The following is a 22,076-nucleotide window of genomic DNA, read 5'->3' as shown; positions in this document are numbered from 1 at the left end:
TGTGTGTGTGTGTGTGTGTGTGTGTGTGTGTGTGTGTGTGTGTGTGTGTGTGTGTGTGTGTGTGTGTGTGTGTGTGTGTGTGTGTGTGTGTGTGTGTGTGTGTGTGTGTGTGTGTGTGTGTGTGTGTGTGTGTGTGTGTGTGTGTGTGTGTGTTTGTCTGCCTGCATGCCCAGCTGTATAACTTGTACTCAATGTTTCTTCTTCTGTGTGTGTGTGTGTGTCAGACTCTTTACAAGTGGAGAAGCTGCCAGGAGGGGGAAGGCTCTCCTGATTCAAGAGCTGGAGAAGATGGAGCAAGCACTCACTGATGATGCTGGGACAACGGTGGCTGAGCCAGCTAAGAAGATTGCTTGCATGGAAGCTGGGCCAAGCACTGGTGTTCCTCCAGGCAAAATGAAAAGCAGCTTCAGCAGTCTATATGACAAAATTTTGGAGGAGCATGATGAACCTGCAGGAGGTAGTGGTACCCAGACTGCGGTCACACAAATGCAGATGTTCTTAAAGGAACCAACTATAGGTGAGGCAGACAGCCCTTTTCAATACTGGGCAAACCACCATGCTCGGTTTCCCCTCATTGCTGCAGTTGCCACAAAGTTCCTGAGTGCCCCTTCAACCAGTGTGGAAAGTGAAAGACTTTTCAGCACAGCATCCAATATCGTGGATGAAAAGAGAAATCGCCTGACAGCAGAGCGGGCAGAAATGCTAATCTTCCTAAAAAAGAACCTGACAATGTTTAAGTGAAAGTGGTTGATCCTGGCCTCACTGTTATTTTATGTGTTATGTTATCTCAGATAGTGCTGCTGCACTTCATTTGTTTGTTTTGTTAAGACAATGTTTTACCCATTATGGGTTGCTGAGGTGAATAAATATTGAAGGCCAACTTGAAATCCTGCTTGCGTGTAGTTTGTTAACAGTAAAGATGATGATCATGTATGTCCTCATAAATGTAAGGGCTATTTTTTGGAGGTTTAGTAGGCTACAACTTCTACTTAAGTGCTTCCTGTGCCAGTATACTTTGGTCTATCATCAAGTGGCTGGTATAATTTGAAAGATCAAGACTGTTATCAGAGATATCGGAATAGTATCGGTATCGGCAGATATCCAAATTTAGTTATCGGAATCGGATCGGAAGTGAAAATATGTGTATCGGTGCATCCCTACACAAGTGGTTGAAGTGTTTGTTGGAAAACAGTCTGTGGCAGGGTGCCAAACCAGTCGATCGCGAGATGTGTCTAAAAATAGAACAACAATATTCTGTTTTATCGTTAATGTCCTGTAACATAATCTTCCTGTGCCAGAATAATGCACTTGAACGCATCAAAGCTTTGTGATTGGCGTGACCCCATGTGTCGGGGCGTGGCTGGTGGGCAGTGGGCACTAGTTTGCTGACGTTGTCCGTGGCAACAGGAGTGACAGTCTGGCAGCAGATTTCTGTGTAGCTTCAGACCTGAGTTGTCTTATTAGTAAGCCTAATTTATACTTTTGTAGCAACACTATATTTATATAATGGCAAAGAAAGGGTTCATAGTCTTTTATTTTTTCCCTGTGTCATATGTGGCAGCACTGTTCAATGTTTCTTGAAAACATTACCAACTGTAGTATGTGACGTGTGAATAAACTCCAACTCTGTATCAACAACACTTTTGTGTAGCTTCAGTTAAATACTTGTATGTGTGTAGATTAGAAAGAGGTAAGATAAAGGATCTGCAGTATTTTATGGAGTATTAATCGTACAAAGGTCAGTTTTATACAAGTAGAAGTGTGTATTTACCTGGTAGTAGGCTGTTAGTAATGGCTATGCCTCTCGGACTGGTAAATCTCGGCAGACTGGTAGATCTCGGCAGACTGGCAACTTCGAAAGCAGCTCTCGGTTCAAAAAAAGGTTGGGCACCCCTGCTCTATGGCTTTCCACTACGACTGTTGATAATAGTGTTAATGCAGGCAGATTCTAGACACTCTCAGAGTGAAGGGTCCTTGTGATCCTTGTGATCCTGAAGCCGAACAGTAAACTGTACCTCTGAATGCGATGTTTTCTGCAGATGAAGACATACGCTCTCCTCAGCCCCACCAGCACAGGGTCCCAGTTATTGTAGTGGCATAGGAGCGTGGCGATGAAGAAGGAGAGGAAGACGGGGACCGCACCGGCAAAGAACAGCCACGAGAAACGGACCTACACACACACACACACACACACACACACACACACACACACACACACACACACACACACACACACACACACACACACACACACACACACACACACACACACACACACACACACACACACACACACACACACACACACACACACACACACACACACACACACACACACACACACACACACACACACACACACACACACACACACACACACACACACACACACACACACACACACACACACACACGTATTTACATGAATACATTAGAGTCAATAATTATTTGCGAAAAGCACCAATTCAGTTTATACAGTAAACCGTAACGAGTACAACATTTCAAATGTCTGCCCACATTAACAGACTTTTCATTTTGCAATCTGCTCTGACACACACTCTTCAAACAAACGACATCTTTAATGTCATTTCAAACTCTTGATTGTGATTGTTAAGAGGGAAACATACCTTCTGCATGCAAATATCTGCCATAATAGAGAGTGGGATGGTGAGGCTCAGTGCCAGAGTGCCGATCAGAGAGGAGGTGAGGAAGCAGCCCCTGTGCAGGGAGAGCAGCAACACACATCCACACTGAGTATCACAATCTTATTGTTTGGGTATGGAATCCAATAGAGGACATTATTAAAAAGATAATGTATTATTGAAAACAAAAATGTATTTCCCAAAATATAATTTGAAAAACCAATTTGCATTTACATCTGTAGATACTATTCTATGACATTGAAGATGACTGACATAATGTATTTTACATTTGGCAGCAAAAGAATGTGGTGACTTTCAAATGTAATTGTAATAGACAGGGGGCGCTGCTTCAATTATTGCTTTTAAATATTCTCCAATACATTTTTATTTAGCATTTCATCTCAAATAACACATCATCTTTTTTATTTTCAAGTTTACAATATTATTTTAATCCCCTATGGGCTTCCATAGGAAGATAATATCTGTGCATTATCACCTAGATTATGTTGTTTTAAGGATAAAAGCTAACGTTAGAGTACAGTTGTTTGTTGTCACATTTATTCAATTGTTAGCAACGGCTGTTTTTTATCTAGACACACAGCAGCTTCAAACATTTACCTATGGGGTGTTTACTGACATATTTTAGGTCAATAGAGATATTAACTAAATGTTAATGTCTCTTTACCTTGTGTTGAGCCTTTTATGTCTCATACTATGTGAAAAAAAAAAGTAATGTGCTCACCAGAGCCAGAGGAACTCTGAGAGGACGGTTCCAATGAGGCCATTGATGAGGATGTAGGTCCACACCAGCTGGCTGGGGAGCTCGAAGGCCTCAAAGCCGGTGTAGTGGAGCAGGAGGAAGCCGGGCCACAGCAGCAGCAGGTTGAACAGACCCACAAACCCTGAGACACAAAGCAGCAGCAGGTTGAACAGACCCACAAACCCTGAGACACACAGCAGCAGCAGGTTGAACAGACCCACACACCCTGAGATACACAGCAGCAGCAGGTTGAACAGACCCACACACCCTGAGACACAGACAGCAGCAGGTTGAACAAACCCACACACCCTGAGACACACACAGCAGCAGGTTGAACAGACCCACGCACCCGGAGACACACACAGCAGCAGCAGGTTGAACAGACCCACACACCCTGAGACACACACAGCAGCAGCAGGTTGAACAGACCCACACACCCTGAGACACACACAGCAGCAGGTTGAACAGACCCACACACCCTGAGACACACACAGCAGCAGCAGCAGCAGGTTGAACAGACCCACACACCCTGAGACACACACAGCAGCAGGTTGAACAGACCCACACACCCTGAGACACACACAGCAGCAGCAGCAGCAGGTTGAACAGACGCACACACCCTGAGACACACACAGCAGCAGCAGGTTGAACAGACCCACACACCCTAAGACGCACACAGCAGCAGCAGGTTGAACAGACCCACACACCCTGAGACACACACAGCAGCAGCAGGTTGAACAGACCCACGCACCCTGAGACACACACAGCAGCAGGTTGAACAGACCCACACACCCTGAGACACACACAGCAGCAGCAGCAGCAGCAGGTTGAACAGACCCACACACCCTGAGACACACACAGCAGCAGCAGGTTGAACAGACCCACACACCCTGAGACACACACAGAAGCTGTCAGACGCCTCTGTGGGGAGACGCCTATATGGAATAACAACAGATACACTGAGTATAAACTCACCAAAGAACATGGGGATGTCAAGCTTATCTTCCCGATCCACTCGTCTCTTGATCATGACGATGTAGACCGCGTACAGCACCGCCCCCGCCAGAGACCACAGAGAACCTGCAGGAAAAAAGGTCATCACATTTGGTAACAAGAAACTATATCAAGTCGCCGCTATTGGGAATAAGACTAACAATTTCATTTCACAAAAGTTATCTGAAATGGGACATATCTCTATGGTTACCTGAGACGCCTTTGTCATCAGGGTTGTCCATGCTGGAGAAACTCACGAGGGTAACACCTCCCATGCTGAACAAAAGATATGGAACATGAACTGACAAATAAACAAAGTTGAGTACACTTCAAGATATACATTTTAGATTAGTTGCATAATGATGTAGAGCTAATCTAATGTAAGAAGCAAGTGAGAATAAAAAGTCCTATCTATAGAGCATCAAGCTATGGTACTTGGCTAACACTTACATTTCATTTATTAACCTAAAAGAAAGACTAAAACTAAATAAAAGTTCCTTAGGCAAAAAATATTCAATATGGATCGGGGTCGCAAAAAAAACCCCAACAAGATCAGGGGGTTATTAAGTAAGATTCTAGAGTTCAAAGTTTATATGTTGTTCATTTCTTGGGACCAGGAATATTCACAAAAGATAGAAAACCTAAATAAAAAAGAAAAGCATCAATACACATTTGGCCAACAAACCATCCACTCATTGAATACATGCTTAGCTCTGAAACAACCTCCCAACATGCTTAGCTCTGAAACAACCTCCCAACATGCCTAGCTCTGAAACAACCTCCCAACATGCCTAGCTCTGAAACAACCTCCCAACATGCTTAGCTCTGAAACAACCTCCCAACATGTTTAGCTCTGAAACAACCTCCCAACATGTTTAGCTCTGAAAAAAACCTTCCAACATGTTTAGCTCTGAAACAACCTCCCAACATGCTTAGCTCTGAAACAACCTCCCAACATGCTTAGCTCTGAAACAACCTCCCAACATGCCTAGCTCTGAAACAACCTCCCAACATGCTTAGCTCTGAAACAACCTCCCAACATGCTTAGCTCTGAAACAAACTCCCAACATGCTTAGCTCTGAAACAACCTCCCAACATGCTTAGCTCTGAAACAACCTCCCAACATGCCTAGATCTGAAACAATATCCCAACATGCTTAGCTCTGAAACAACCTCCCAACATGCTTAGCTCTGAAACAACCTCCCAACATGCTTACCTCTGAAACAACCTCCCAACATGCTTAGCTCTGAAACAACCCCCCAACATGCTTAGCTCTGAAACAACCTCCTAACATGCTTCCTTCTCTGAGCCACCAACAGGCTGACGGAGCCCTTACCTCAAAGCCACGGCCAACAGTTTGGATAAGGTGAACCGGTCGCTGCTGTTGCTGGGAAATATAGCTGCCAGGATGAGCGTGAAAAGGCCTTGAGAGGGAGGAGAGAAAGCCATTTATAGTATTTAACTAACTTCTCTTTAGGTAGATGAATAAATGACGCCAACAGCACATAGGCATCACACATTTTCCAATTGACTAAAACAAGGTTGAGTTATAATGGTTTCTGCTTCACAGTGCAGATGTTGTGAGGGAAAGAGTCACCTGAGGTGGAGGAGAGGATGTTGACAATAGCCACCTGCGTGTCGGACAGAGCTTCCTGGTAGGACAGGTTAGCCAGGAACCACTGGAGACAAACACAAGCAGGGACACCTCATACACCTCACAGTGCAACACTCACCCTCTCACTTTCAAGTCTGCACACATTCTGAAGGTTCTTTTCTTTTATATGACACTACCAGCGTTTCTGCCAGGGGGGCGTCTTGCCGTCATTTGACGCCCTTATTCAGCTCGGGACGCCCTGAACTCGAGCCGATGGCGTCCAAAAATATTAATAATTCGAGAGAAGATCGAGAGTTTTTATCGCTTGAAATAACGAAAAGGACAACAACATCCCTCTGTTGGAGGGGCAAAGGAGTCTGGTGGGACTCTTTTCGGAGTATTGAAGATCGTTTCCCCGACATCGTTGGTACCTGCTACAGGATAACACAGAACGTGCTCGATTTAGACGCGATGAGCAGGGGGGTTTTATTGGAGCACGCGCGTGAGCTACGAGCGCCAGAGCCTCGCGAAACTGAGGCTCCGTGGTAAACTGTAGTAACATGAAGAGCCGTTTGGGAGCCGAAACAGCCGGCGCTTTAAGAGAGCCGAGCCAAATGATCTGGCTCACTAACGTAAAAAGACAGTATCTATAAAGGGACGGCTCAAGTCAACCCCTTTTATAAAAAACCTTTTATAAAGACATTCTCAAGCCTAACTTTCACACAGGGGGAAATCTCCCTCCATGAATCTCAGAGTCCTAGGTTCAAATGCGGCTGGGCCCTTTGTTGCGTCTCTCTCTATGATTCGCTGTCATCGCTCCACTATTGCTGTGTTATGGCATAAAATGCTTGATATATTTCTGAGACAGAAGCACTTAAAAATCACAACTTTTCTATGTGGGCGGTTTGATTGTGGTCATGATATCAAAAACTGATAGCCGGAAAAAACGTAATGTAATTACATGTGTATTGTGCTAATGTCATTTTTCTATCATTTACAAACCTTGGAGTATAATCCCCACATAACGACATAAGTAATCAAATAAAGGCTTGAGTTCAATATTCTGCTTTAAGATTTTAGAGACTTTTCTTGAATGTGCTCAGAGAGTATGAGTCACAAATTAAAAACAGTTCATAAAATGAAAGGCCACATGGTCAACGGCTTCATCATGCTTTCATTTTCACAATTTAAGTGTACCTGCATAACATACAGTATCTGTGGCCACTTGGCTGTGTGTATGTGTGTGTGTGTGTGTGTGTGTGTGTGTGTGTGTGTGTGTGTGTGTGTGTGTGTGTGTGTGTGTGTGTGTGTGTGTGTGTGTGTGTGTGTGTGTGTGTATGTGATCCATCCTAGCTGTTTGACTCACCACGAAGCAGAAGAAGAAGCTGATCTTGGCCACATCAGTGATGGTCAGCTTGCCCACTGTGCGCAGCATGGCCTCATGGTCCTTGGCAGCTGGGTAGGACATGCGGGACAGTTTGGCCTCCAGGGCCTGAGTTGAGGGCAGCTGCCGCACCTCCATCACATTACTGAATCGCACACGCTGCTTCCTGGAAGCTACTGGGGGGGGGTCAAATGGAGAGGGAAGTGAATCGACGGAGGCAGGGAAAAACTGGCTCTATTTCCGATTGCAAATACAGTAATGTAACTTCGGGCCTCCATCTGTATTTACAGCAACACTATCATTGTATTTTATCACACAAAGAATCCCGCTTTTCCGATGCTAATGCATGATTTGGCTGAACACACTGCTGTCATTTTAAACACTGGTGCTAAACATGTGAGGTTAAAACAAACACAACCAACACATTAAAGACTTTCTCAGAACCTTCACTGAGTGATGTTGGAGTCTGGAGATGCATGGCCTTTCAGTCACATCCAGACACTAAGGGCACTTATAACTCTGCATCGCATAAAGTACAAAAGGGCCGACAAAATCCTTTTGTTCACAGGTTGTACTTTTATTTGATGTGAAAAATTATATCAGAGGAAAAGAAAGAAGAGTGTGAGGCCCTCCTTAAAGGTCAGACAGTGGTTTCTCTTGTTAAATTTGTATTTCCTATGTTTGGCTCATAACAATGATTAAATATGTTTCCATAGCTCACCACTGCCCTCTGTTGGTGGAATTGTATTAACTAGTACAATTCCTGTGTATCTTGTTTCAACAATTAAGTATGCTTAATTTTGATTTGTATATATACAGACCACATCAACTGTGTACTCACAAGATTCACAGTCTCCCATTAAACAATGTGAGGGCTCAGCAGGTACATCCTGGAACTTCACCGGGACATACAGCGGCTCACTCTGAAGAGGGACAGAGGAAAGACATTTGTAGATGAGCTGCCATCAAGCTGCAAACCAGCATCAAAGTGACATTTTGTACTGAATTTCAGTAATAAGGGTCTAAGCCAGGGGTCTGCAACCTTTTTGACCAAAAGAGCCATTTTGCTCCTTTTTCCCAAACATTTTTTGTCTGGAGCCGCAAAACATATTTCATAGCTTAATAGCTAAGTTGTATTTATTGTTACATCAGACAAAAACTACAGTTTTTTTGCATTTATTAGGCTATTTATTACATTATATAAAACTGTTAACCTCTAATAAGAAACAAAGAACTCCTATAAGGAGAATTACAAATAATACACAGGCCTACTTTAAAATAAATTAAACACAACACTTGGGGAGTCCTCTGCACATTTGAAGGAAAAAATATATAATTAAAATGGGCCCACTTTGAAATAAATAAAACATATAGCTGCACCCTAAAACGAATTAAAGGTAGGGTAGTTAAGAATGGAGAAACCTTAGATGATTGGTCGTGCTCTTTACAGCGCCACGGCTTCCAGAGATAAAAAATGTTGTGTATTTATTGTCAAAGCATTTAATATATTCATTGCTATCGGGACGTTAAGAGCATTCCATGGAATATAACAAAAAGTATTTCTGAAATAAATTACATACCCCATTGAATTATGACTGAAGATCGCCAGCTGTCTTCCTCTCCCGTGTTGTTCCTCGATACGTAAAGGCTACAGCACCGTTGACAACTTCTCTCTACATATCAAACATACCGGTAAACCAGCATCGTTTGCTGTGAAAGCATATAACTCTGTCCACACAGAATTAAATCCTGTGTTCCTCCGGTACTTTTCTTTGATTTATCCATAGTTCGCTTATCGAGCCGGGGGTCCCCGCGCGGGACCGTAGCAGGATGTGACGCATATTTTAGTTGACCTAATTAAAACCGTTTGGTTTTTTATTTATGTGTCACAGTATCACCTCAAAATACAAGATACGAAACATTTTCAACCGTGCAACAAAATATAAATAGTCCTACAAATACTTTTATTTTATTTCCTTCTTATTTTTGTCTAAGCTCAAGGGAGCCAGAGCAGAGGGCTTAAAGGGCCGCATGCGGCCCGTGGGCCGCGGGTTGCCGACCCCTGGTCTAAGCAAATAAGTGGTAAAAACTGAAAATACAAGTTAATTACACCTGTAGCACTTAAACTGGTTTACTCTCTCACTTAGACTACATACCAAACAGTTGCTCACAGTGGTGTCCGTGTTGCAGGGTGCAAAGTAGGCCTCAGCATCAGCAAACTGCCGAGAGACACAAAACAACAATCATTCTGAACTGTCAGTTTTCATGAAAGCTTCACCACCTTTCAAAAAGTTGTGCAGTCATTGAAGAATAGGCACAACACAGAAATACTTTTATTTGCATAAAAAAACCCAAACAAACTGCTGCAGCTTCTAGCTGAACTAAGGTTTAATGCAGTGAGTGAATTCTTAGGCTGTAAAAAGAACGATACATTGAAAGGCAAGCTAAGACTGGATAAAGAAAAGATCAAAATCCATTATTTCTATGAGCTTTACTGTAACACAACGTTCTGCTATTGCTGCAGGTGTAGCTCAGTCAAATAAAGTCAATAAAACTGCTTTGTGACCATCTAATTCAGGTTGGGAAAGTACTGCCTTCACATGGTGAGTGTGTTGTAACCACTTACAAACGCAGAGTGTCGGCGTTTCAGAGAGCCAGTGCACTGCTGCCTCCAGGGCCGCCACAGCAGGAAGCCCAGCAGATACAGGACAAACATGGAGGTCTTGGTGAATGTGCTGAAGAAGGGTTTGTTGTACTCCTGCCGTCTGAAAATGTACTGCAGAAAGAGTCAAGAGAAGCAAACTGTTAGGGTCACAACTACTAACACGTGGGCAAGCTGGACACTTTCTCCATTAGGCACCTCTGTTTATTTCTCTCAAGGTAAATGCAGTTCTAACTAAGAGTACTGGAGACAACAAATGATATTTAATAATATAATGTGACACTCAATACATTCACTTGATTTTGGAAGGACTCAGTGGACTTTTTAAATCCAGTCCATAGGTGACGGCTGTAGTTACTGTTATGTCTGTCTTTCGTGATTCCCTTGGACTTGACAATGACGAGGTGTGTTTCCTCTTATCTCTCCTCTTTAATCTGCTGCTGCTAACCCAGATGTCTTTAATATCAAGTTCAAACAAGCTTTTAAAACCCAAACGGTATACACTGGCATTGGTATCATATGTTTGTCAATCGTTTAATGTTGTTTTTTTTCCATTTTGTTTTAATTCTTGAACTTCCTGTATTTATTTTACTTGTTGTGTGTGATCTTTTTCAAAATAGCTTGCTGTCTTTGCAGTTTCATGTATGTTGTTGTATTTTGTGAAGCACATAGCTATAGAAATGAAATGTGTTATTATGAACTATTCCTTTGTAACGGTGCCACATCCCAAGAAGTCAGGTGGCTTCCATTTAAGAAGTTGTTTGAAACTGTGAAATTGCTTCTTTTTTTTTATCCAGCCGTACAGAGTAAACAGAGGATCTACAATGTGCGAGGAGAGGGGCAGGGTTATGTCAAACTGGGGCCTAACCAACAAAGCACAATGATATATTTTAAGTCTGAAGCCAACCCAGAAGTTAGTACTGCAAGGGCTCCATCGATTCAAAGGAAATCAGATTTTTCCATTGGATTTAAGATTAGTTCAGATGAGAACAAATGATCTGTGGCAAACAAACGTTTATGACACTCACATGTTTAGTTCAGCAGGGTCATTTCCACCTACTCACACCACTTGTACATTTGTTGAAGCATAAATTCAAAAGCCAGAATTAAAAAGCTAACGTGATGCAATAAACAAACTACAGCAGGTCACCACCGCTAAGCTGTCTGATTTCAACACTTTGCATCAAACATTGTTTTGAATTAACTTAAGCGTTTCAGACATTTACCAGTGGGGTAATTACTGACATAATGTATGTCGTAAAACAAAATGTAAACATCTCATATGCTTGCATTACCATAGATCTTTTTTTTTAGGTCTCTAACCCAAAACTCTTTGAGACGAGGGAGCCCAGAAATAAAAGGGGTAAAAGGCTAACTATTTTCAGGGTTTAGGACTCAACACCTAAATACAGTCTGATTACAGAGCACAGTAATCTCGTACTGTAACCAGAATTGCAGCAGCAGGTGTGGAAAACTGAGTGAGTGTAACAAAGTCCTTACTGAGGTGAGCTCGGAGGAGACCACCCAGATGACGTCCACCAGCAGGAGGATCACCACTCCGAGCGCCATCCTCCTCCGCTGGGATGCAGAGCTTCCCTGAGAGCTCATCCGGTTCATGATGAACACCCACTCCATTGGGACACTGGGGACACCTGCATGGACCGACAAGGACATGTGGAAGTTACAAGATGATCAGAAACAAATCGTTAATTAATCCATGAGTGTTCCATGAATGGGACAATCTGCCAACAGAATTCTAGATTCTAACGATAAAGTAAAACCTCAATTTGTATCGTACCCTAAATGTAGAACTTGATGACTGCATTAGTTGATTAATAGGTTAGGGATTTCACTTATACACCCTTTAAAACCAAGAACATACTTATGCCATATTACGATTTCCAAAATCTAAGACAATTGATATCAGAATATCAATTTGATATTGATATATTGCTCTCATCTAAAATTGGTCCTCAACAAAATATTAAAGCCAAAGTAGGACTATAATATCCTGGCAGAGAATATCTTTCAAATAGCCGTTTTACATTGCAATACACACCTGTTAACCAGAAGGATGCACACACTGAAATGTTCTTGGCAGAGGCTGACTCCAGGGGACTCACTCTTACAAAAGTCTGCCCAAAAAAGAAAGAGCAAACATAACTAATGTTAACATTTTTAAACAAACAACCTGTCAGAAAACATGAGTGGATATGATACCACTGAGTGACTCAATGGGAATCCAATACGTTTTTAAAATGCATATAATAATAAAGAGAATAACGACAGACATACATTAGTTGAGCTAAATGCCAGCTAGCTATAGTCAGTTGTGTGTGGTGGATAGAAAACCATTGACTGTAAAACATAGCTGTACTGTTCGTAGCAACATATTTGAAGTGTTCAGTGTTCAGTTAAATATCTAGTTTCCATAAGGCATAGTTTAGCTTAACTGTGTTTGAATCCTATCAGAGTTCTCATGTCAGGTGAGCCGTTTCTCCGACCCCTGAAGCTAGCGAAACAGCATACAAGCTAGTTGCTCCAGTAGCTGTTATGTTTACAGACCTGGGGTCAGCTAGTAAAGCGAAGGTTGTGTTTAATGTCGAGTTAACTGTAGTTCATTGAGGAGTTGGCTGGGGTGTAGTAATGTGTGTTGTTACCGTTAGCAAATAGCATCGCTGTGCTACGTTTGCTTCTTTATCAATATAGAAAACTAACGTTGACGAGCTAAGCGCTAACAAGCTTGATAAGGTGATCAGATGTTTGATATTAAAGTAGACTTTTTACCTGAATGCGAGAACAAGTCCTTTAGTCTGTGCCATACTAGTATTTACATATGCTGCTAAAATATTAACACAATCACAGTTTTAACGATCAAAATGTTGACAACACTAAGGTTGTAAACATTAGCACACCCTCTCCTCTTGACTATCAGGTGACATCACTTATGTACTCCTGAGACTTCTGGGAAATGAAGTCTTGCACTGGCTTGTATTGTTATCGCACACTTCAAACTTATTTTTCAATGTAATCTGTAAAACCCTCCATTCAAACACTAATGTATGGAAGAGAACAATTATATGTATTCGAAATATATATATATTTCTAAATTACAGCTTTATACGTTTGAGTAAGTGACTGATTGTATAGCTTGGTGATATCTCTCAATTGTGTCACTGTTGGTACTGAGTGATCTGTACCTGTCTGTGGAAGCACTAAAACAAACATACAATGGACAAATGTTTCCAAACTCATGGCAAATATATCGCTTACAAATATATACAAATATACCAAGTAATACTTTTTAACCTACTACATTCATGATTTAACGACAAAGGGTGCTTATAGTCCAAATGGTTTCTGAAACAACATGCATGTGTCCAGCAGGTGGCGCTGGCGCTGCGTCTGCACGTTCACCCACCGTAGAAGAAGAGCGACAACGCTTTTTCAATTGAACATGGCGGCTTCCCTAATGGCGAAGAGTTGCTGAACTTATTGAATATGTAAAAGCTGCTACATTATCAAGCCTGTCACGATAGTCACGTTAAGCTGCTGGTGCTACGACGGAGTGAAGAGTGTGTATCGGAAAGTAAGTAACACATATGTCATTATAATGTTATAGAACAGCTTGCAGGTTTAGCATCACGGTTAGCATTAGGCTAGCGCGATAGCCTAGAACAAAGTGTTATTCATTGTTTAAACGCAGCTTTAGAATGTTGTTATGAATGCTTTATATATCATGTATTTCAGTATTCAATGGGATACAATATATAACAATGAAGTCAATAAGTATGACCAGTAGGTTGAATATTAGCACGCTAACCTCACATCATTGTGATTGTTCTCTTAATGACCTCCTTATTGACTGTGTTGATGTCAAACAGGTTGCAGTGTCTCCTAGGATCTGAAAAGCATGCTGTCTTCAGAGTGAGAGAAGCAGAACAGCATCATGGAGTATTCTTCTCAGGAGGGGGAAACTCAACTGAATCCCCAGCAAGTCATCCCCCAGGTGGTCGATATGACCACCAGTGAACGGGTAAGCCGTTTCTTTCCTTGGATCAGATATGGGTTTTAGTAATACAGTCATATTAGCCCTTTGATGGGCTGAACCGATATGTCGATGACATTGGCTCCAGCACACATTCCTACTGCTGATCAAGATTTGACATGTTTATGGAATATATCTATTTTCGAGCAGCATACTGCATATATATTAGCTACACAATGAGAGTTCCATGGTCAATTCAATCAAATAAGATTGTGTGTCCGACACAAAGTGTGTGTCCCTCTGGCAGGAGGACCCAAAGCTCTCTCCACCTGAACAGCCAGGTGCCAGAGTCCTGCACGGGTCTGATTTTCAAGACCCGCTCCCGCCCCGCACCCGCGACGTGCAATACCGAACCCGCCCCGCTACCCGCACATATTACCAATTAGTTCCGCAACCCGACCCGACCCGTCGGCACAGGATCCGCAACCCGACCCGAACCCGCATATATATATATATATGAGCAGTGAAAACGTGCAATTATTAACACACGCAGTTGCATATTTGTCTCAAAAAGCATGGGATGTTGGTTATTTTCTCCATCTAGGAGGACACCAAAAGCCTCCCAGACGTTGGATTTCGCTCTTGAGGAAATGTTGGAAAATGCTGTATTCTCCGCTGGAGAGCTTCACCTCAGCCATTCAGAATGTACAGCGCTCAGAAGCAGATTGATGCGCTGCAGAGGTTATGATTATGCACGGTCCCGCGGGGGGGAGAGGTCTGAGGATTTAAACATTAAACTAAATTATTATTATTTTAATATATTTATTATGCAACACCCGCGACCCGACCCGCATAATCTTTGTTTTACCCAGAACCGAACCCGGAAAAAAGTGTTTGAAAAAATACCACCCGCGAATCACCTTTTTTGCGGGTCACCCGTCGGGTACCCGCGGATACCCGACCCGATGCAGGACTCTGCTCTGTGCATTACATTCATGCTCACAATATATTGTTCATCCTAATACTGTCTGAATTATGCACATGGCACATTGTAACTGCACTTATTTATTGTATTATAAATGTTGTTAGGGTATACGTTTACTTTATCCATATATTCAATTTAAATATTGCTATATTTTAATGTTATAATGTTTTTCTTAAAGTTGTTTTTCTTTAATCATTGTTTTATTTTGTATCATTTTTTTATTTGAATGTACACCAAGATACATTCCTGGTTTGTGTTAACCTACTTGGCAATATACCTGTTTCTGATCCTTCTTAGTTTAGTCTAAACATTTGGAAAAAACACCTGCAAGAGCAGTACGATTCACACTGTGGAGGAAATCTCCATATTTGCATAATATGAATTGATAAATGAATCAAATAATCTCTTGTACATCTCAGGGTTTTTTTGATCCTCAAATGCATTTCAACACGACGAAGGCAATGCTTGTTGCATTTGTTCTAAACTGAGTTTGTTCAGTTTAGAAACCTCCTTTACCTCCTTACATTTAGCACTGTTGTTCTGGTGCACATAAATAGTGCTAATAAGAGAGTTAGTATGGTTAAGGAAAGTGCATTAATTTAGCGTGTTCTGTTCCAGGTGGTGGATCTTCTGAATCAGGCTGCCCTCATACCAACAGATGAAAAGCTAAATGTTCTCAAACAGGTGTGTGTGTTTTTATTATATATATTTCTTTACTGTTAATATAGATGCAAATCAGTTTCATGTTATTTGTTTGTATGCAAAATGAGTTGCATCTGTGCAAAAGACTGAATGTTCCCTAAACACAAGTTTTCCAACCATTACTTGGCTACTTTGCATAGCAATGTACTGCAACCGGTCCTAGCCATTGACCTGCTGTTGGCCCCTACCTGGCCAACTACCAGTTATGAAGCCCATTGAGCAGTGAGTGTGTGGAAGACTATATTAAATACATCAACTCCTCTTTTTTAGGTTCAGGAGCTCATCATTAACAAGGATCCCTCTCTTCTTGATAATTTCTTGGATGTAAGTAAACCTGGATGAAGCTTTGTGACCTCACTGTTGTTGCACCTGTAATGGAGCTACTTTATTACACAAGCTGTATTCAGTACAACACATTGTGCAGTTGAGCTACATCAAACTAACACTTTGATTCATCATTCTTTCTCCTATGACTTGTTCTTCTTTTAGGAGTTGATCGCCTTTCAGACCGACAAGTCTATAGAAGTGAGAAAGTTTGTTATTGGCTTCATCGAGGAAGCATGGTGAGTTTTAAACAGAGACTCCTCCAGCCTCAGTGCTGTACATTTCATGTTTGGCATATAAAGATGTTAGAGGATGTGTTCAGTATTTTCTTTCTATGTCTTTTTCAGTAAAAGGGACAATGAGCTCCTTCTTAGACTGATAGCCAATCTGAACATGTTGCTGAGAGATGACAGTGTGAACGTGGTGAAGAAAGCCATCCTCACACTCACACAACTGTACAAAGTGTCTCTGCAGGTAAGCACTGCCTCCTTTATGAATATTTAGTCTTTCTCTGGTACTTTTTTGTTCTGTTACATATTTATTTGATTAGATCAGAGATGTAGTACTCGAGTCCTGGACTCGGAATCGAGTCGGACTCGAGTGCCGATTTTCGGGACTCGTGACTCGACTCGGACTTGGACTCGTGAATTTATCGCGTACGCTGACTTGGACTCGGACTCGTGAATTTTTCCCCCCCACGATGACTCGGACTCGACTTGTACATTGACGCTCTGACTTGCACTCGAGCACATTTTCTCTGGAGTCTGATGTCCTCTATCCTGGTGTGTGCACCTGCGAGACGACTTCATGTACTGGGCCCCGCTATTCCAGTCTAAAGATGTCTCAGACACTCCCCGCATCGTGCTGTATGCTTTCACACATTCTGCTTCCACATAGGAAAAGAGCAGCGCGAAATGCTTGTTATGTGGAAACAATATTGAAGAGAAGGCTCCGTAACACATTACTCTAAGGATCGAGTTCAGACAGGCTGTCTTGAACACTATCTTCAGAGTAATGTGATCTAATCAATAAATAAAGATTCAGCAGATAACACGAAAGTACAGGGCTACTTAACATGCAGAATGATGTCATTTTGCATGCTAAGTAGCCATGTGCTTTCTGGGGCTGAATCTTTATCAGTAAACCGATTTAACCGGTAAAAGTTCCTTCAAAATAAGAGTCGCGATCTTATTACTATCAAAATAAAAGTGCAAAACGAAAACTTTACCATAGGAAAATATTGGCATACAAATATCACTCTAAAAGGTAACTCATTTTAAATTAATTTTATTTATATATAATAATAATATTAATATTAGTAATAAGCTTTATATTTGTATAGCACCTATTACAAGAATTGTAGCCAAACTCGCTTCACAGCAGTTCAATTGACAGATTAGTATAACATGACAGGATAAAAGCAATGTAGAGGAGTGGCTACATTTCAACAAATATATCCACGAAGATTAATACATGAAGACTTGTGACTCGGACTTGACTTGGACTCTTCTTAGGTGACTCGGACTTGGACTCGGACTCGAACACAGGTAATGATGACTCAGACAGTCCTTGGGTGACTCGGACTTGGACTCGGACTTGAAGAGTGGTGACTCGAGAGTGACTTGGACTCGTGAATTGGTGACTTGACTACAACACTGACTAAGATTCAAGTTAAATGTAGCAATAAGTCCACCATTTATAATAGAGTAATGTGAGATAAAACAGTGTAAAATGTAATCTAACATTAGAATAAAATACTGCGTATTGTAATAATATATCAATAAATACGTAGACTCTAAAAAGATCTATGTGTGTGATGTATGTTGTGTTTCATATATTTGACTTCCATCTCCTCCTTGTAGTGGTTGGTGCGCTCTAAAGCAGTAACCGAGAGGCAGGAAGCATCCTGGGATATGGTCACACAGATGAAAGGAGATGTTCTAGCCTTGCTGGACTCTGAAAATGACGGCGTGCGCACTCACGCTATCAAGTTCACAGAATCATTAATCATCACTCTGTCGCCGCGGACGTCAGACTCTGATGTTCCCAAGAGACAGGAAGGGGACATCAGCCTGGATAAAGTTCCCAGAGATCACTCATACATTCGCTACTGTACGTATGTCCCAAATCTGCTCTGAAGTCATAATGTGTTTTAAAAAATGTCACATCTCCGGTTGAACGATACAAGTAAAATATGCAATAATGTTGTTTAATATCACTTACAATATTACTTATGTTAATGTCAAACAAAACAGAGAAGCCATCAAAAAAGAAAAAGAAAAAAGGATTAGTTGCATTTAAATTGCAATTTAAATTGCAATTATTTACCAAAAACCGCTTTTAAAATAAGTCTCCAACGAGTGTAATAACACAGTCTTACCCAAGTTAACTTGGTGGTGACAACACGATGTATTGTGCAGCCCTATTCCAGTCCATTAAACCTTGTGATTTCCCTGATGGAATGAAAAGCTGCTCTTTGTGAGGAGGGGAAGGCTGCACTGGAGAAGCTGCTTAAGTTCATGGTCCATCCAGCCATTTCCAGCATCAACCTCACCACAACACTGGGCTCCCTCGCTACAATCGCCCGGCAGAGGCCCATGTTCATGTCGGAGGTGGTTCAGGCGTATGAGACTTTACACGGTAAGTGCTTCAGAGCCAATCTTTCTGATCATTTGACAGTGCATATTATTATGCTAAATGCTTATTCTTCTTTTTTTTCCTCCTTACCTAAACCTTTTTAGCAAACTTGCCACCAACTCTGGCCAAGTCTCAGGTTAGCAGTGTGCGAAAGAACCTGAAGCTGCACTTGGTGGCGGTCCTGAAGCACCCCTGCAGCCTGGAGTTCCAGGGTCAGATCAGCACCCTACTGCTGGACCTGGGAATGGCCCAGAGTGAAATAACACGCTCCACACCTGCACCCCGCGAACAGCGCAAACGGCCTCGCCATGACGAATACACAGAGGGGAAAAAGGTCAAGATGGGTGAGTAGTGGCAGATGATGAGAGTCACAGACACGAGAGGAATTACACATTTATGGACTGGTGGGCAAAGTAATTAAATATATACCAACTTTTTTTATGAATGTGTTTCCAATGCGCTTTCCTCAAAGCAATATAATTGGAAGCATAGACAACATTTTTTTTAAGCTTTTCTTTCATTGGAACTCGTACACATGGGAAAATATTTAGCTTTACTTGTATGTTGGCCTATTATAGAGAGCGAACTATGGATTTGGTTATCTATTTATTATTTTATACAAACCTATCAAAGAATGTATTTTTCGACACATGAATGTTGTTTTACAAGAACATTCAGTGTTTCCCCTAGGATGGAGTCATAGCAGCGGTGCTAAGGCACGCAAGCCCAGCAAAATGTGAGTGCGGAGCCTGTGGAATTAATTTTTTCATGCGAAGTGCGCCCCGCCAATATGTTTCTATGTGTGCCAGCACAAGAAAGGCTCTTGAGGCTCTACTGGTGTGTTTTGCTAAATCACCTTTATTAAACATACAGTAACACAAATACTACACATCCACATAACAAATCAAATGTATGCAATTACATTATTTTAACCTGCTTTATTTGGGGGTGAACCTCACATCCCCTAGGGGGGTCCGGGGGACATGCACCCCCGGGAAGATTTGCTGGGACAGGACAAGAGGAGCTGTAACTGTTGGAAAATACATCACAGACAATGCAACAAACGTGGAGACAGAACAATCACTTCTGTGATAAATGCCCACTTATTAATAAACTTCTAACACAACCATGGGAAACCTCCTCTCTACATATAAAGCGATATCCAGCTTATTGGCCTATAGCACCTTTTTTACTGCTTTGAATAACATATGTGCAACAGGCAGAAAAAAAGACAAAAACAACCGGTCGTTTAATTGTCTCTCTAATGGTGTGTGTGTGTGTGTGTGTGTGTGTGTGTGTGTGTGTGTGTGTGTGTGTGTGTGTGTGTGTGTGTGTGTGTGTGTGTGTGTGTGTGTGTGTGTGTGTGTGTGTGTGTGTGTGTGTGTGTGTGTGTGTGTGTGTGTGTGTGTGTGTGTGTGTGTGTGTGTGTGTGTGTGTGTGTGTGTGTGTGTGTGTGTGTGTGTGTGTGTGTGTGTGTGTGTGTGTGTGTGTGTGTGTGTGTGTGTGTGTGTGTGTGTGTGTGTGTGTGGTCCTTCTCCTTCTGAGTGGCAAACCTCTCAATGACTCTGATCATGAGTTTTTTTCTCAATTGACAGCATAGCCAGAGCATTCAGGCGATCCTGTGTCATGCTGTTCCTCAAGAAAGTATTTATCCTTTTCAGAGTGGAAAAGCACCTCTCTGCCTCAGCCGTAGCCATGGGTGTGGTTATAAGAATCTTCAGAAGACTGGCAGTCTCTGTGAATGTCTCCTTCAGATTGTTGTCAATGAAGAACTGGAGCAGAGTAACAGCACCACTGGAAGCCCTGAACTGGTCATTGTCTTAGACGAGGAACAGTTCCGTCTTGAGCTTTGCCTTGTCCAGTAGAGGGGAGGCCTCCACAGTTGTTTCCAGCGCTGCTTCAGGGAATGTTCGGCTGTGCTGCTGGAACAGGTCTCCTTGCAGGAGGGTGGAGCTGATGACGTGTTTGGTGAAGGAAAATCTCTCCTTTGCGTGACTCAGTATGGTATCAAATACCTATGAAATAATGCACAATGGAGACATAATAAATAACAGAATCTCCTTTTCACATCTATCAGTCATAATGTCATAAGTGTCCCCTTATAAGATGTGTAGCAAGCAAAGAGCTTTCTTGTCAATGAAACCTATCAGAATAACAGGACATCTATCTGAGCGTCAACAGAACAATATTACTGTTTAAAATTAAGTCACTACAATATATACATACACTTCATTCATTCATTGTTGGGCCTTCTCGGTCCACTGTGGTTGCTTCTGGAGGCCTAAACCTTTTCTGATTTGTCTTGATCCCCTTTGAAATGTAGAGACTGTTGGACACTTTTTGCAGTTTAGGCCTTGTTAAGTGTATACAATTCAGAATGTAATAAGCAATAGGCCTTTCCATGTGGATGTTTTAACTAGCCTACCTATTTATTGAATTTACAGAAAATGGGTTTTCTTGTGAAATGTATCATTATTGTGATATGAAATTACCTATACTATGAAAGGAGCTTTTGGTCATAGAACACGTTCCTATTACTGCTTACCTCTCTAGCCAACAGCGGTTGCTCTTCATGTCCAAGTCCCCTCCGTTTCTTTGTGGGCAGCTGCTGCACAGATCCACTGTTTTCACCAGAAGCAATGGAGTCCCTCATCCAAACCACAAGTAACCATGTACAATTACTCATTGTGGCAAGAATTGACAAATTAGGTTTGACTATTTGAAATAGTATTCAGAGATACACCTTATAAACGTTATATAATATACATTTCCAGTAAGTATGTATGAGTTGGTCTATTGTGTTCAGCTAAATCACATATAGGTTTTACAAATTTCCTATAATAAGCACATCTCAGCCATTGTAAATAATGATTTACCTGATTGTTTGTATGCTGCTGGTGAACCTCTTGATGAGTCTTGTGATGTAGACAGAGTCGATGTTCCTCTTCTGCAGTTGTCTAAACAGCATGTCTACATGTGGCATGATCTTGTGGAACAATGTCAGGAAAAAGCAAAAAACGTCATCTTCCATCATTCTCACAAAGCCCCCGGCTTCTCTCACTGTTATGGGATCAAAGTCACCTGAGTCTCTGATTGTCTGGAAACACCTCAGGATGTTCTCATTGTGCTCATAGACAGTGTTAACAGCACGACTGTGAAAGTTCCATCTTGTTGTGGAAGTGCCAGGAACTCTGTGTGCCACCACTTGATCCAGGATCGCAGTTCGCTTAAATGACCTGCAGAAAAATGCAGCAAATCCACCAAGGTCTGAAATTTTTTTTCTTATCTTTGGGATGTGGGATGTTGCCTGCTGCATAATGAGGTTCAGCTGATGCGCATAGCAGTGGATGTAGTGCGCACTACTGTACACATCCTTCACTTTCCGCTGAACTCCACTTTTAGCTC

At 41.9% G+C, this 22,076-nt stretch overlaps 2 protein-coding genes across 5 annotated transcripts in view; one reads left to right on the top strand and one right to left on the bottom strand.

Annotated features, from left to right (window-relative positions):
* Positions 1-12,985, bottom strand: part of LOC307029262 (solute carrier family 35 member F5-like) — a 31,827-nt gene extending 18,842 nt beyond the window's left edge. The window contains exons 1-14 of one of the 2 annotated variants that reach the window (XM_079665050.1): positions 12,823-12,985; positions 12,095-12,170; positions 11,536-11,687; positions 10,000-10,149; positions 9,530-9,592; positions 8,215-8,296; positions 7,356-7,549; positions 5,993-6,074; positions 5,732-5,819; positions 4,607-4,671; positions 4,378-4,482; positions 3,385-3,544; positions 2,628-2,718; positions 2,016-2,170 (exon numbers count right to left, since the gene is read on the bottom strand). In XM_079665050.1, the coding sequence (XP_079521176.1) occupies positions 2,016-2,170; positions 2,628-2,718; positions 3,385-3,544; positions 4,378-4,482; positions 4,607-4,671; positions 5,732-5,819; positions 5,993-6,074; positions 7,356-7,549; positions 8,215-8,296; positions 9,530-9,592; positions 10,000-10,149; positions 11,536-11,670 (1,370 nt within the window). In that variant the 5' untranslated portion in view covers positions 11,671-11,687; positions 12,095-12,170; positions 12,823-12,985. The remainder of the gene's footprint in view (positions 1-2,015; positions 2,171-2,627; positions 2,719-3,384; positions 3,545-4,377; positions 4,483-4,606; positions 4,672-5,731; positions 5,820-5,992; positions 6,075-7,355; positions 7,550-8,214; positions 8,297-9,529; positions 9,593-9,999; positions 10,150-11,535; positions 11,688-12,094; positions 12,171-12,822) is intronic. The other variant, XM_079665051.1, reaches the window with a different exon arrangement.
* Positions 12,986-13,462: 477 nt separating this feature from the next.
* The window catches only part of sympk (symplekin), a 40,963-nt gene continuing 32,349 nt past the window's right edge, over positions 13,463-22,076 (top strand). Inside the window, exons 1-9 of one of the 3 annotated variants that reach the window (XM_079665049.1) lie at positions 13,463-13,624; positions 13,920-14,071; positions 15,627-15,692; positions 15,981-16,034; positions 16,200-16,273; positions 16,382-16,508; positions 17,897-18,146; positions 18,504-18,674; positions 18,776-19,015. In XM_079665049.1, coding sequence (XP_079521175.1) covers positions 13,985-14,071; positions 15,627-15,692; positions 15,981-16,034; positions 16,200-16,273; positions 16,382-16,508; positions 17,897-18,146; positions 18,504-18,674; positions 18,776-19,015 — 1,069 coding nt within the window. In that variant the 5' untranslated portion in view covers positions 13,463-13,624; positions 13,920-13,984. The remainder of the gene's footprint in view (positions 13,625-13,919; positions 14,072-15,626; positions 15,693-15,980; positions 16,035-16,199; positions 16,274-16,381; positions 16,509-17,896; positions 18,147-18,503; positions 18,675-18,775; positions 19,016-22,076) is intronic. The other 2 variants (XM_079665048.1, XM_079665047.1) reach the window with 2 other exon arrangements.

Source organism: Notothenia rossii (genome assembly GCF_949606895.1).
Source record: "Notothenia rossii genome assembly, chromosome: 2".
Taxonomy (NCBI): domain Eukaryota; kingdom Metazoa; phylum Chordata; class Actinopteri; order Perciformes; family Nototheniidae; genus Notothenia; species Notothenia rossii.
This window is presented reverse-complemented; position numbering and strand designations above follow the sequence as displayed.